At 36.5% G+C, this 17,031-nt stretch overlaps 1 protein-coding gene and 1 long non-coding RNA gene across 2 annotated transcripts; both read right to left on the bottom strand.

Annotated features, from left to right (window-relative positions):
* Nucleotides 1-7,824: 7,824 nt before the first annotated feature.
* On the bottom strand, nt 7,825-8,601 carry ETH (Ecdysis triggering hormone). The gene is made up of 4 exons (XM_066733171.1): nt 8,474-8,601; nt 8,207-8,397; nt 7,953-8,116; nt 7,825-7,885 (listed from the first exon to the last, which is right to left on the bottom strand). The coding sequence occupies exons 1-4, from the start codon at nt 8,517-8,519 to the stop codon at nt 7,825-7,827; spliced, it is 462 nt and encodes a 153-aa protein (XP_066589268.1). The 5' UTR covers nt 8,520-8,601.
* Nucleotides 8,602-12,417: 3,816 nt separating this feature from the next.
* On the bottom strand, nt 12,418-14,342 carry LOC136776760 (uncharacterized). The gene is made up of 2 exons (XR_010823138.1): nt 14,016-14,342; nt 12,418-13,915 (listed from the first exon to the last, which is right to left on the bottom strand). It is a non-coding gene; the product is annotated as an uncharacterized lncRNA (long non-coding RNA).
* Nucleotides 14,343-17,031: the final 2,689 nt, after the last annotated feature.

Raw genomic sequence — 17,031 nt, 5'->3', positions numbered from 1 at the left:
TAAGTGCAATTTATTTTAATGGATAATTATTTGATGTTAATGAGTTTGGTTTAACGAATTAAATTGTGTGTGATTGGAATAAATTTGTTGTTTAATTTAATTTTTAATAAAAATGATATGTATCTCAATGCACTTATTCGAATCAATATTAAATTAAATGAAATCATTTTTGATTCAGTGTATATAGGAGAAGAATTTTGCTTTAGCAGAGTTATCGGAAGGAATCTCAGGTGATTTTCGTTAATTAGAAACACTATAGATACTATCGTTACAGTAATTTCTAATATATATAAAACAATCTTTGCATGGGTATAATTTTAGAAAAATTATAGCAAGAATAAATAAAAAAAAATATGTATTTAAAAATAAACTTAATTGTTCGCACTTAGCTATTTTCATACGAGGAACATTATATCCCCTAAGAGAGGGGACATCAGAGTGTAAAAGGTTGAATACATTTCCACAAATAATCTTATATATTTTTAAAAGTATTTTAATAATTTGAAAATACATCTCGTTCCATCTAAGAATATCTCAGATTTTCAAAGCGTTGAAAAAAAAATTTTTTTTATATAGTCCGGAAGAGATTAAACTTGCCAAAATTACTCCAAGAAAATGTCAGGTGATTTCCGTTAACTGAAAGCACTCGATAATATCGAACGTTGCAGCACGAGTGAGTTCCTCGGAAGTTTACTATGAATATTCGACGGTGTATAAATACCTTGCGCTACCTGCGACCGGTCATCGCGCAAGGAAAGATAAAGAAGAGCGATTGTTTCGTCTTCTTATTCAGCTTCTTCCTCCTCTTCGACTTGTTAATTTTCTTCTTTTCTTTTTCCTGCACATCTCTCTCATCCCCGACGCACTCTCGACAGGGCGTCGCGTTTCCTGGCGCGGTCATTACAAGCCATGACATAGCGCCTCTCGAGCTTTTTCTCTCTCTCTCTCGAATCTCTTGCCACTTTTTCTCTCTCCTCCCCCTTCTCGCACATTCACACGGTCCCATCTCGTTACTTTCGTCTCAGCTGCGAAACTCGATGATTCCGATGAGAAAGGAAATGAATGGACGAGTTATATTCAATAATATATTTTGCTTAGATACATGGAAATTTTGAATTTCTGAATGAAATCTACTCAATACTGAAGAGATAAGGTAGAAAAAGCAGTGATTATAGTTTCTTTTATTATAAGAAGCATATTTTCGCTCATACAGATTGAAGACTACGCAGTTAAAACTTTTCATCATTCTCATCTAAACTGCGAAACTCGATCATTGATATGAGAAAGGAAATGAATGAACGAGTAATATTGAATAATATATTCTGCTTAGGGACACAGAATTTTAAAATTTCTGAATGAATCCTACCCAATAGTTATGAGATAAGGTAGAAAAAGCAGTGAGTATACTTTCTTTTATTATAAGAAGCACCTTCGTTTGTCCATTCTGGACGCCGTGCAGGGGTTGCCGTGTGCCGCCTACTTATGGCCGCAGGTAGTCAAAACCGAGAGAGCAGTTGCCTGACCCTTACCATACTCCAAGATCAATTAGGCCAGTGATCTGTCCTTACTCCCCTTTTTCCTACTTCCTCCCAGTTCTAATGACGAAGCACCAAAGTTAAAAACTAGCCGAAGATTAAAAAAATATTCTCGTTGATCTACACCGAGAAAAAAGTTTCAACCACCGAACAATGTTTCGTTGTAACATTGAACAAAATTCATCCGTACAACGAATAATTAATTATATAACTAATCATTTATCGTATCGATGTGAATTTATTCGTTTTATCAACGAATTTTGTTTACTTTTGCAACAAAAAATTGTTCGTTGGTTGAAATATTTTTCTCGGTGTATCTCGGTCAATCCTTTTTGATTCAGAGACACTGCATCGCTATATAGTATACTATATATATATATATATATATAATAGATGAGCGATCGGTGCTCCGGCGAAGCTTCACGGTCCCCGAGGAAACCAATCGTGCCCGTTGCATGCCACAAATTGGCTCAAATATTTACGCAATTGGCATGATAACCGCATTACGTGATTATGTATACGGTTGTTGCGCGCGATTCCATCCCTCCAGCAGCGCAGCAGCACCACCACCACCACCAGTACCACCACCACCTCCTCTCCTCACCTCTCCCGTATAAACGGCAAATCAGGGTTATTAAACGACCGCTCGACCAACCTGCACACATTGTTCATAACGTCCATGCAACTTCCGCCTTCGAGGGAACCACCTGTTCTCTATTCCTTCCCATTATACTCCACGTTTTTTACTTCCAACTTTGTTTTATTTCACTATATGCCCCTGAATATTTTATAGTTACCGTAATTCAATATCAAAAGTAGCGAGCGAGATTCTTGAAGAGATTAAAGGTGTTTGTCAAGAATTTTTAAGATTATGTGTATATGGATTTAGGGTCTGTGATCCGATACCTTGCAAAGCGTGCACGTAGGAACAAATATTTGTGTTAAACTCTATAAATAATTAATTATTTTATGTTTAAGTTCTTTTGTATATATAGCTATAGTGCAAAGATACACTGGCTCATATCAAATTCTACTCCAAAAAATTAACGATCGAGCTGTTTCAGTCTCTAGATCTCTCTGTTTCTCGTACTTTTTGGAATATCGCGAGTAAATTGCAGTATGTGCGTCCTTTTCTATCTACGCTTGGCACGTTTCGAGTGACGGATCCTGTATATCGAGAAAAATTTATTTACCATTCGATATCTCGTTAGTGTGATACGGTACAGATGATAATCCTGTATAACCATGTAGATTATATATATATATATATATATATTTATATACATATATGAAGAAGAAGAAACTTTATATCCTACGAAAATATCGTCTGTAATTGTACCAGGAATTCTTTTTTCTCGATTAATTATTCTTTCCACTTGGTTTTTTCTTCTTTTCTCCTCGCTCGCTCATGGAAAATTAACACTAGTGTCCCGACAGTGTACGAGCCGTATAACCCTGGGAATAAATCGTTTGACAAGCCCGAACAACACACTTGGGGATTATGCTTTGTTTGTACGCGTTGCTCACGTAACTTGTCGATGATGATCGGTCTCGCGGATGTAATATGTAAGTCGCTGTGTTTCTCGACCAGGCAGAGTTGCGAAAAAAGTGCCTCTTACAAGACCACGCATTGTAATTATCAGTCGTTTGAATTGATTACGATGCACGAAGACCGCGCTAAATTCAATTGTAAATCCCTCCGAGCCTTCATTTTTATCGATAAATTCCTCTCCTCGGCTTTTTTCCTCGCTCTCTTTTCTCTCAATTTAATTCATCCATTTTCTTTTTCCTCACCTCTCGTACGTGATTTTCTTCGATTCCTCCCGGAACGCAAAACGCCAACCGTTACAATACTAAATCATCGCTTTAATCGATGGATAGCGATCGTCGGACTCCTCGGACGAATTATTTTCAGGGGTTTAATACGAAAATAATAAAAAAAGCAAAGAAAAATGAAACAAGGCAGGATTCAACGTGCGTAAAATAGAAATGGTTCCAGTGGATTATGATGTATATCACATATATAGTTAAGTTTAGAGAAAATAGCGACGCTATATATTGATGTATAATAAAATTCATAATAGCAAGTAAAAAATAGGAGAATATAGCGTATGTAATACATAAAAAGGTTCGAGTCCATATATCACACACACACATACATGGATAGATATATAGCTAAGGTTAGAGAAAATAGCGAGGCTAGTGTCCGCCGGCAAATTTCTGCCCCGTGATCCGCGCCGCGCAGCACGGAGCATGGCTTATGAGAATCCTCTCTAGTTTTCTTGTTCCTGGTCGAAAATACAGTTAGGCCGACCGCAGTCGATCTATCTAGCACCAATCCGTTACGTAAGGACTCCGTGGAAAGAGGACGATCTTCCTTCGACTTTCTGGCCTCTAACGCTGCAGCTCTTCGTCTTGGCTTCTCACAAGGCGCGCGGCGCGTTACGTGCGGTTTCCACAAATTGCTATGTGCAAGCAGTCGAGCGCGGTAATCACGTGCTTCGCCAGCAGGACGCGCGTCACGCGGACAACACCATGCGAGAACTGCCAACACTGCCAATCCACCCAAAATCCCAATCCTACACATTCTCCTCTCATCCCAGCATATACTGGTACGGATCACTTTACGAGAAAAACCTGCTAAAAAGATTTTGGTAATAAAAGTACTCCTGAGGAAATTTATGTAGTTTGTCATTTGTAGAATATGGTAATTGGTATATTTATATTGACTGTTTGTTTTCAATCATTCTGATAATCGTAGAAATTGAAAGTATTATAATTTTAAACAAAATTTCAATCATCCATGTTTTGCTCTCATCTTAGCATATATTCATGTGGACCACTACGAGAAAAACCTCCTGGAAATAATTCTTACACCAAAGACACTCGTGAGGAAATTTCTGTCATTTGTAGTTGTAGAAGAGTAATTAGTATATTTAATATACTGTATTGCGTCATTCTGCCAATACAAACAAAATCCTGATCCTCCACACTCTATTCCCATTTCAATATACACTCGTATGTACCACTGTGTAAGAAAAACCTCCTAGAAATCAATTTTATAGCAGAGACACTCGTGAGGAAATTTCTGTAGTTTGCAATTATAGAATAATTCTTAGCATATGTAATAAACCGTGTATTGTGTTTATACTACGTAATTCTGCCAATTGCAGAAACTGACGTCACTGCTAATGCAAACAAAATTTCAACCCTCTGCACTCTTCTCTCCACGCAGCATTCATTTTTGATCCACTGTGCAAGAAAAACCTCCTGGAAGTTGTTTTTACAAGAAAAACTCATGAGGAAACTTCTGCATCTTGCAATTAAAGAAGAATTCTTAGCATATCTAGCACACCGTGTATTCTATTTACACTACGTCATTCTATCAAATGTAAAAACTACCAATACTGACAATTCAGAAAAAAATTCCAACCCTCCTTACTCTCTTCTCATCTTAAGCATCCTCTTACAATCACCCTCTACCTAATAATCAAGAAAGTTCGTCGATTTTAATGAGAATATTTAACATAAATTCGCAACCTTTTATAAATATATTTTTTTTAATATTCTATATAATCTTTTTATGTTTATCGAGTAAAAATTCTTTATACGCGAGAGAATCCAGGCACGATGCAATTTTTGTGATTTGTAATTATAGAAGAATTATTCTTAACTTTAATAATTTATTCAGTATATACAAACTATCCCATTTATCCAATTCTAAAAATTTGTCGATGCAAAATAAATTTCAATCCCAGCCCCCACTTGTGATCCAATGCGCAAGACCCCTCCCCCCTTCCCTGGAAATAATTTATACACGAGAAACTCGAGTCACGAGAAAATTTCTTTGTCATTCGTAATTTCAGAAGAATTCTTCGCATACGTAATACATTGTCTCTCTCTCTCTCTCTCTATATAGATATTATTGTGTTTATACTACGCCATTCTGCCAATTGTAGATATAGAAACTATATAATAGCGCGCATAGGAGAATTTACTAGTTTCCTCTCGCGGGGAAAGTGTTTTCGAATAAAATTTTCGCCACGGAAATTCGCGAGCCTTTCCATCTCGCCTGCGGAAAAACGCAAATCTCCATTACGACCACCGCAATAACTCGCTGGATTTATATTTACGTAAATCCACTCGTCGTCTTTCCGATGAACGGGCAAATATACGACTCGGTATTACTCATTAACTCGCTCGTGTTTTCCACTATAACACTTTCGATTCACGGTGTGTCTCTTGCGAAATTCGCTTCGTTTTATACGCTCGTTATTTCCCCGAGAAACTCTCGAAGGGCGTTATTTTCCTGGAGAAAATCCAAAGGCGCGATTATCCTCGACGAACCTCCAAGGGCGCGATTTTGCCTCCTTAGGGAACGACGCTCCGTAGCACGAATTTAATTAAATAATTCCTATCCGTGAAAACTTGCACAATTTGTCCCGCGGGAACTGCAGCGGATTAATCTCGATTGGCAGTTTCTGGAGGTATTTCAGCTATTTGGGTCAGCGTGGCAGAAGAGGGAATCGGTTGACGCGCTATTACCGTGTAATGAATTAAAATTGCTGTTCACGGTGCTGGAAGCGACGACGTAAACACAAAGCTTTTTGCTTTAAACACCAGTATTATTGTAATTACAAGAATTTATTGTTTCGGTAGGAACTGGGTGTATGGTTGAGATGGCAGAAGAGCAACGGGCCGTAAAGCTAGCGCCAGCCAGTGCCACTCCGAGTCAACTGTGAACGGAGCAAGAGGCACGCTCAGCGACATCTCGTAACCGGATCCTCAAACTGCTTCCCAATTCCTTCTCGTATTTTACCCGGATAGCGCACGATCTTCGGGGAACCTCCCTGGAACGTCCACTGGACTCGTTCGTATCCTCCGAGCGTCCTGAGCATGTCCTCGGGATATTCCTGCCACTTTGATAACGCTGATAATTACTCCATGAGAGAGACGATGCAAAATCATAAAATTTATGGACGTAAGATATTTATAACTCGAGAGACAATTGAACGTTTGTTTTGCAATATTTTATAACGAAAATTGGGTTCTCGAATCATTCCAGTTTATAAGAATAATTATAATAATTGTTGAAGGAGAAAGACGATAAAAATCACGATATTTATAGAAATGAAGTTTCATTTTTAACTCGAGAAACGCGTAGATATTTTTCGTGGAAAATATTGTTTCAAAATTAGATCCTCCGATTATTTTACAATGTATAGTAATAATATAGATAATAATTAAGAGAGATTTGAAATCACTACGTTTATAGAAATAGAACATTATTTTTAAACCGTCAAACACGTGGACACTCGTCGTACAAAATAGTTTAATAAAAACTAGATCTTCCATCTGCTTCACAGTCTATAATATTAATCATTATAATTAGGAGACGATAAAAATCACTGCGTTTATATATAGATCTAAGATACATCAAGTTTGAATCGAGGGACAGACGGATGATTATCAGGTAATTTATTAGTAAAATATTTGTGTGCGTATATGTATATGTAAATATGCATGTGGTTCGTGTATACGTCGCTGCCGATCATTTACCATCAGCCAATCAGTGAGAGCGCGCATGGTTATAGACACGGAGAAAATTTTTAACACCTTGACGTGGATAACTACTGCCACGAGAGAGAAAGAGAGAGAGAGAGAGAGACAACTATCCAATCATCACTTGTTGAAAACTATCACGTGGTCGGTCAGAGAGTTCTGCCCCCTCATTACCATAACTCGCTTGTACTATACTTTTGCTTGTACGTATAAGTAGCAACAATTTCACTAGTCGTGCTAACCCCCGGCCAACACGACCCCGTTTTCCCTTCTGTATTTTCTTCCTCTTCCTCTTCCTCTTCTTCGTCTCTTTATTCTTTTCTTCCTCTGCTCAATAGCCGAAATAAACTTTACACGTGACACACACACACATACGTACCTCCCAGGTTAAAAAAAAGACCCATTCATCCAACCCCCAAATTTTACCAACTCAAAATTTATTGTTTCATTCCCTCTACATTAGTATTTTGCTACTTGGGACAGCAATTAAAAACATTTGTTTCAACAGCCACATCGAGTAATGTACTACGACATACATTTTGCTATTATCATTACTGAAGATAAGGAATACATTTTTCAAATAAGGTATCAACTACCGTCTTTCTTTATTAATTAATCTAAAAGGCTCTACAGAATCCTCGTTACCCAACACCGAATTAAATGTTGCAAATTAAAATTCCTCTTTTAAACGTAGATATTTTCGTCGTGCATTTTGTCCTCCTTTGTCCTAAGCACGCTCCTCCAAGCTTCCGGTTCTCTTCTGCCTCTCCCATATTTTGTTATCGATCCTGCAAAGTGGCAAATCTTTAGAGTCGAGTTTAAACAAATTAGATGGAATTTTATTGCTTTGCTTACTCGTCCGCAGTCTCGGTCGAATAACCAGCCAAAGTACGCCATAATTCTTGAGGACCCTCGATAGCGAGGGGAAAGTGCTGCCAGGACCAGGGCTCTGAGTTGAAAGGTGAATAATCCACTCGTCTCTTGGATGGTTTCGAGAATTGCTCCCAGGATTGAGTCGCCTAGGAAAAATTTGTCATTTTTTTGTTTAGAAAAGCAAAAACAATGATTCTTTGTTTTTTAATTAAAATTTCCTTTCTTCGATCAATCACCTCGCTACTCCCTTCTCGTCGACCGATCCTTGGGATATTTTTCGACGTCTTGAAGAAAAAATCCTCGAAGCTGCTGTCGCTCCTTCCTATGCGCGGGACATTTTTCGCAATTTTCAGGAAGAATGCAGGAACTTCGTCCGCAAGGGTGAATCTCGTGTGCACCATTAACAGGAGAACAGCCAGTAGCAAGGCTTAAATTATTTCAGACACAAATATATATTTTTGCAATATTCTTTAAAGAACGAAAAAAAATTTTGTCAAACTCACCATTCATGATGTATCGTTGTGGTTGTGTTGACTTTGAGATCTGCATGCTGATCTATATATATATATATGTATATATAGGTTGTCTAAAGTAGAAATATGAACAAGTTACAGTAAATTTTCAATTCACCACTGTCACTAAGATCATTATGTACCACTCAGATTAGGAAATATGGAGAATTTGGAAAGAGGGAAAATTAGGACCAAGGGGAGCATTGCTCGGGAAATTAGAGTAAGATCGCGCAAAAAGAAAATTCTTCCAAATCCTCGTAGTGGAAAGTAACGTGGGATGGTGCACGATCCACTGCTGTTCGACGATAACTGAACGAATTTTCCACGAGTTTCTTCCATTATAGAGAAAAGTGGACAGAGTACTCGAGCGAAAGATCAGTGGGCGAGAAGGAAAAGTGCATTTAAATCTCACGAATGTTTGAACACTCATTCGCGCGTGAATACTTGGCTAACGCGTTACGCGTCTTCCTGACCACTCTACACACACGACTGTCATCTCTCCTATTTATACACGATTTTCACACGTATCTCCACCTTACACACTTTCGATTCTATTATATGATCGGACCGTTACATTATCTATGTGATCTCTTTGCTAAATTTCTTACAAATGCCATAACTTTCTGGAATAGAACCTCCCCCCACCTTTAGAGATCCCTACACTATAAATAGGATCGCCACTTTTTGGAAAATGAAATAAAGTTTTCGGATCTTTTGAAAATTTTTCTATATTTTTATCTATATCGATAGCTTTTAATTAATCAATACTTCGCTCGCGTCTTCGTGACTACTATTACACACACGAGCATCGTTTCTTATATTTATACACGATTTTCACACGTATCTTCACTTTTACACACTTTTGATTCTACTATAAACGAACCGTTAGATTATCTATGTGATCTCTTCGCTAAGTACCTCAGGAATTCCGTAAATTTGTGGATTCGAATTATCCCCCCCCCCCCTTACTTACCCTGTACAATAAGTAACCACCTGATTTCTATTTTATCTACATCGACGACTTTTAATAAATTAATACTTGACTCGCGTCTTCTTGATCACTCCACACACCAACGTCATCTCTCGTATTTATACACGATTTTCACATGTATCTCCACTTTTACACACCCTCGATTCTATTAAAATCCAGTTATTACATTATCTATCCGATCTCTTCGTTAAATACCTCAGAAACGTGGTAACTTTGCAGAATAGAATAAACTACCCTCCACCCTTCCTCCTTACCCCTACACTCTAACCACCTGAACTTTAACATATATATACCGTGTAGCTTGAAAAATATTCCTCACCCTTATCCATACCGATACTTTTAGTAAATTGTATATCTAAGCAGGTTATTAGTTTAGAGTTTCACTTTTATCAAGGAGAATCGTATCAGAGGTAGCAGTACAATCTACGAGCATTTACTTACCTAGGTTATTCCGAGAGTACTGAATCCAGATTACGGTAGGTCTCCGACTTTATAGCGGATTAAAAAGGAAATTAAATATTTTACTCATGCTTCTGTTAGGAATTAACGCGGGTGGTATTACTCCCCTATGGAGTTTGGAATAAATTTGTCACATTGTCAACAGTAAAATAATCGTCTTTGTGATCTCGATCATTGCGATGATAATCTTACTCCAAGAATGTGCCATAAATTTTTCAAGCTTCCACAAAAATGTTGAAAATATTCTGGAATCTTTTCGTAGTTACACGTAACAAGGTTTACTAACGTCGATTGAAAGATCAAAGAAAATGGAATTGATTCGGTGATTGGTGCTTGTAGCTGACAATACTTTTCCAATCAATCTGTATATAAATCTATTTTCGGCTGCACACAATAGGGGTCATAACCGCTATCCCAGCAGTGGTAAAATACGTGCCTCCAATATTAAATCCTTCAATGTAAATTTTAGATATTGAAAAGCCTCTCATTCATCATCCGTAGACGCAAAAACATTATTGCCGCATTTTCAAGACGTTGACCCGATACCAAAGGTTAAAATATAGCACTCGAGAGTTCAATCTCTGTTTATACCAATTATGTTAATTATTAATATAAAATTAAAAAATAGAAACAAGGAAAAGCATATAGAATTAGATCAAGAAGCAACTTGTTGACTTTGATTCTCTGGTTTTTAATTTGTGACAATTTACTATATTCAATAAAGTCTTCAACATTGGAGACTAAAGCAGCATTACTTACTCAAATTAATAATGTAAATTTCAAAACTTCCATATGGGTAAAAAAAATTACTACTAATCGTACGAAATATCTCCGATGACAGGATTTTCGAAATAATATAAAAAAGGAGAAGGATGAACCTGGATAAACAAACATATCTTCGGCCTCTCGATTCTCTGATTCTTTATTTATGACAATTTACGATATTAAATAAAATCCTGAACATTGGAGACTATGCATCACTACTTATTCATATTAAGTGAATTTCAATATAATTATCATATGGGGTCAGGAAAACTACTACTAAGCGTACGAGTCATCATGGATGAAAGGAATTTCGATGTAATTCTCTACAGGTCTGTGAATAGCTTGTGATTGTATTTCGATCAGTAATGCGTGATTGATTTGGTCAAATCGTATTTCGAGTCCTTAATTAGTTTCTTGACGGGAGAACCAAGCTGTACAAGTCTCGCTGGCCATTTCGCACATGGTTGACAAGGCTCGATTAGTTATTTCGCAATCTATAATTAACATAAAAAATGGAAAAGGAGTAGATTAGTAACTAGAGGTAATTCAAAGAGAGGAATTAAATATAACTTTACCGGTGATACTGTTTGAGCGCTTGCCAAAAATACTGCCATTAAAGGGTGGTTTTCTGTATCCTGCATTTACGTTCACAGCAAATACCGCTAGAATCACCAAGACTGCCAAAATTATACGACGATTTGCCATTTTTCTGCCACGAATTTTCTGCAAACAAACATCACCAGAATCATCGGACGGTACACTCTCATAAATTTTTCAATTTATATACAAAATGGAATACGAAGAATGCTTAATGCAAGCCACAAGCTGAGCTTACTTATAAAAGAATAAGACCTTGACTGTCTCTTTGCTCGCGAAGAAATACTCTATATGGACCGAAAGCTCCGAGCTTATATACGATCGAGAAACGTTCTAAGACTAATATCGCTGTCTGCAACAGACGACCAGTATTATTATCTAACGAGACTTATCAAGGGAGTTTCTCTAAAAATTAATTTAATATACCCGACCAGCAATAAATCTCAAAATGCGTCTTCTACATGCTGAACACATGTACGTCATATTTTATCTGATAATAATATATAAGAATATTGTCTGTGCACGATACCTGAAGCAAGTTGCGTTTACTCTGGACTAAACTTGACTGATACTCGAAGAGAGAAAGCTTCTCTTTTATAAGAACCCCTATACCTAAGGGAAAAGTATCTTAATAAGTAAGATAATAGAGCTTTCTATCAACATGGATATTGAATTAGTGTTGTAGTGATTGCATCCTATCGCTTGGGAAATAAGCTTTAATCGTGTATGGAGTGCACAGCTTTTTTAATATCTTCTAAGTCCTATAAAATATTATTAAGTGTTATATTTTGTTCTTTTCAATAATTTTTTTTTAATTCTTATTTGTGCTTGAGGAACAACGTTACAGATTTCTCTATTTTCTCCATCCCCTTTTCCAAATTTAATATCCTCAGCCAATATAGTTGCTCGATCGATAAGATTCCTGTTGTTTTCTGCCTTAACGATGCTCGATATAACAGTGGATGCTCCGCCAAGAGATCCCCTTTATGAGCAATGTTAAGAACTTTTCAGAATTACCAACCTCTGATAAAAAGAATTATTGAATGCTCTAAAAAAATATAATCCATACTTTCGTAATTATATTTTATCTTGTAAGATTACATCATTGATAAGGGAGAGAGTATGCCTCAGGATGTTTGATAACAATCAAACAGATCCTGTCAATATTCTTTTTATTATCATATATTATAGCATCGAATACATATTTTTTACGAGTACAACATTGATTTCATATACAGCTCTATATGTTACAATTATTTACAATTTTTATTTGTTTATAATATTAGAGCCCTGTATACGAGTTATCGGTGTCATTCCTTGAGTATATTTATATCGCCATTTGTGTGCCAATTGTTTTAAAAAATAAATCACTCCCCATCTATTTATTATCGTTTCTATTATTGTCAATTTTTCCATTATAGATAAATTATTCATTTTTCATTCAGGCGATAGAAGTAGTCAAGAAACGAAATCGGGTCGTATGGGCGTTTTTTAATCTACGTCTTATTGTCGTGTCACAACTTCTCTTACTTAAATCGACACATTTATAATAAAAATAATTATTCACAACTTTCCACAAGCATAACAATCTTCCATTAACGATTAAACGCTCTATAATATCATTGCGATTGATTTAAATCAATATGCTACAAAATGGAAGACAAGGATTTCGTCGTTCTTATATATATATGTATATTTACATTAATTATGCATCTTAACCTACCACGCGTGTTTAATACGCATTAAAATTAAATATGATATACGATTGCATAACGATATCCATAATTTACGACCAGGATGCATTTTTGCTCGACATCCTACGTAAATACAATATCAATATTATTTATTGCATAATACACACATTGCACACAGACGTCGCGTTCACACAACGCGAATTTTGCCAAAGTGATCCTAATATTTGTTTCCTGCTGCAGATTTAAAAGCAATTTGCTTGAGTTACCTGTATATCGTTTGTAGGCAAAAAATAAATTGTATTAGCAATGAACTGAGCGTAGATAATTCGCGGCGTGTGGACTTGATCAAGTGTAAGAAGTCTTAAGCCTAAAGCGTTTAAATTACCATTCATTATGATAATGCGATTAGCGGAAAGCGTTCTTGCACACGAATGCTCGGCCTGATTATAATAAAACTTAAACGACAAAACGTAATAAGTTGATATATAGATATAGTAATTCTCTACAATACACATACTCCAATTATTAAACCATTAAATTATTAAATTAATAGTTATCTAACAGCTATAAGATATGTTAATTCATTTTCTTTTCAAGTTTGAACATTTCCTTTCCCGATATAGCGCACTTTATCCCAATTAAAACTGTACAATAATTATTTTATATCATGCTCCCACTTAAAATCTGGCACATTGATTACAAACTTTCCGAAGCCTGCATGGTAGCGGAAAGCTTCTACCTCATTGTATGATTTTATACATTCGAGTATACAGCTCATCCTGTCGAATCCGATGATTGGCTCTCGTTGAATGTGGTTTAGACGGAGAGTGCAGTACCGGAAGTGCGTGTAACCAGACAGGGGACACTTGAGTTGATTGAGTATTTCTGCTTGCTAGATCACCCAGCGAAAACCTAGACTCTCCAGCACTGTGAAAATCGACATTAGATAAAATATTTTATTACAACAATAAATTGGCAAATATTCTATAATAATTGTAAATAGTAGTGCTAATAATAATAATACTACCTTTGTAAAATATCCATCCTGGAATGTTCACTTAAAATCACTAATTACGTTAATTAAGCAATAGCATAGTGTCTTAATTACAAGAGACACGCGTCACCGGAAGTAGATCACTCGTACGGTTTCGCACCACTGTAAAAGGAGGCGAAAGCAAAATTCAGCAGCCGAGAAAAGTCGTTGAACGAGGGTGCCCGAGCTTATCTGGTCCGGTGGCTGGCGCCGCCAGCACCCGGCGCCCTGGGCGCCAGCACCACCGGCACCCAGGGACTGCCGCTGCTGCGCCAGGAGTGGAGATCTCGCACTGAGAACCGAGAAGCATCGCGATGCTAACCCTCCCCCCAGTTTCTCTCCACCGTCTCTCGAGTCGCCTCCGCGCAACCCAGCAACGCCGCCAGAAACACCCACCACCAGTGGAGAGGCGTCCTCGGAATCCGATGACTAATCAATAAAACCACTGACGCCCGATGTTCTCCACGATCCACCGGCCAAAATACTTCAAACCTGATAAACTACCCCTTGCAGAATATTTAAACAAAAAATGTGGATTTTTCTTGCTTAAGTTTATTAACACGTTGGTAGTTAAGGCCTTTTTCAAAATGACGAATAATAATTCCATCTTGTTTATTTTTATATTGAGATATGTAGTGTTGGATTTTCTATTCTTGAGATAGATTTTTTATTCTTTCTCTTAAATAAACTGGAAGATAAATTATCGTAGTTTATATGTTTTATACTAGAATTTTGAGGCAGGCTATGAGACGTAGTTGATGGCAATTAATACGTTTCAACTTTCGTGTTATTCAATATTCATCTAGCAAAACATTTAAAATCTTCCAAATTACCTCCTAATGAATCTTTGTAAAGAAATAAGGTAGTTTTTATATTAAGTTCACTAAAACGTTGATTGCTACGGTATTTTTCAAGATCACGAATCATAAATTGTCTTTACTTGTTTATTTTTAATATCAATTTTTTTAGTATTATATTTTCTGTCGATGTGATTTAATCTTGATTTTTGGTACTCTTCACTGAATATTCTACCAGATAAATTATCGTATTTCACGTCCTACACAGGAATATTGACGCATGCTATGAGTTATCTCGTAGCTGATGGCAGTTAGAGCGTTAAAACCCTCGCGTTCTCCACTATCCATCAAGCAAAATTACTCGCACTGCTAAATAACTCCTTACCAAACCTCTACAAAATATGAACGTATTCTTCTTTATTTGCTCAAGTAACATTGAGATTGCTATAATATTTTTTACAATCTGCAAATGAAAATTTTATTTCGCTTGTTAATTTTTAATCATATACATTGCTTGAGTTCATATTTTATGTAATTAATAAATTTTCACTTCGAGTAATTTAATTTTGATTTTTGATAGGCTTCATTGAATATAAACTTGGAGACAATTCATCGCAATTTACGTCCTACCGTATTGAGGTAGATTACAAGCTATCTCATAGTTGTGGCAGTCAACGCGTTAAAACATCCCATAAATATGCAGTAAGAAAACTTCATCTCTATCGTTTTATAAATTCGTTAAAAGATCCAAACTTTGCATAATACCTTTTTGAATAAATCTATAGCAAAAGAAGCTTCGGAAAAATCTAATGCAAAAATGTTATATCTTTTATAGAAGGAGAAACCGCTAAATGACTGTTTAGTTTTCCAAAAGGAATACAGATTCTGCAAAATAAAAGCAGCCTACCTTTCTAAAGCAAACATTTCATCTAATACACAATTTTCATCTAATTTTTTTTATCGAGACCACATTTATTCTCGCAAATTACTCAGCCGTTTATCGACTTATCTACGTAGTTATAGACATGCAAATACTTTCCTGTATCTATGTATTATTTTTTATAATAATGCACTCTGCATACTTGAAGAATGGCAAAGAAAACACCTCAACTCATAAAAATTCCTACATTTACATCGGTATATAGACAAATTCATTAAATACACATATATTTACCATTATACATCATCTTTGAAAAATAATTATCCACGTATTGTTCAACCAAATTTCTTCGAGAGTAAATCAAGTTAACAAAATTAACAAGAAACTTTTAATTATTTGCCAGAGAAATATTTCTATCTCTATTTTTTCTTATCCAATAACTATACAAGTAAATGTTGCTTTTTCCAAATAGAACAATGTAGAATTTCATGAATGTGTTTGGACAGAACGACTGTGCCAAAACTGCAAAGAGTTGGAAGTTTGCAAAATACAACGTTGTGTAACGCTGGATCGCTGTAGAGTTTCCCTAATGGCATAGTTGGAGGGTGGTTTCGAGAGTGACTAGTTACGTTCCTGGTCCTCTCGCTTTACTCTCTTCACTACCTCACAGCGTTTTCTGCCCCAACCAGACACGGAGGAGGTATTGATTAAATTCTCCGACGGCCATTTTGTCTCGCTACCCGATTGGTTGTCCTCCATTTTGTCCTTGCACCCCTCCCCAACGTTCTCTTTGTCCTCCTGGATGCCCTCTCCCTCTCCCTCTTTCTCTTCTTCAACCCCCCTGGCCGCACTAATAATTAGCATTAGTCCTGTGTCACGTGAAAACTCTTGGCAAACTTTCTCCGAAGGACCTCCTCGTGGCAGCGTTGGTCCTCGCGAAATGCTCCTTGCAGCCTCGGCATTTTATCACCACGCTACGACCTAATGAGGCCAGATCGCAATGGAAGGACGTACATAAATCTCCGTCGGAGTCGTAACAATCAAAGAACTCCTTTAGAAAATTTTCTCTTTGATTAACGTAAAATTCACCACAACTGCCCTCAAAGATTCAACAAAAATCTTTGTTCTAGTCGTAACGATCAAAGAAATTCTTTAGAAAATATTTTGCTCGATCCACGAGAAATTCATCAAAGCTGCCTTTAAAGATTCCAAAAAATTTTCGTCGTCATAGCGATTAAAGAACACTTTTAGAAAATATTCTGTTAAATCTCCAACGATATCACAATGATGAAAGAATTCCTTTAAAAAATGTTCTCTTCAACCAACGAGAAAT

Source organism: Prorops nasuta, unplaced genomic scaffold, assembly GCF_024137725.1.
Source record: "Prorops nasuta isolate Cenicafe-Biocafe unplaced genomic scaffold, Cenicafe_Pnas_1.2 PNAS00010, whole genome shotgun sequence".
Taxonomy (NCBI): Eukaryota; Metazoa; Arthropoda; class Insecta; order Hymenoptera; family Bethylidae; genus Prorops; species Prorops nasuta.
Note: the sequence above shows the minus strand (reverse complement) of the source record. Positions and strands in the feature narration are given on the sequence as shown.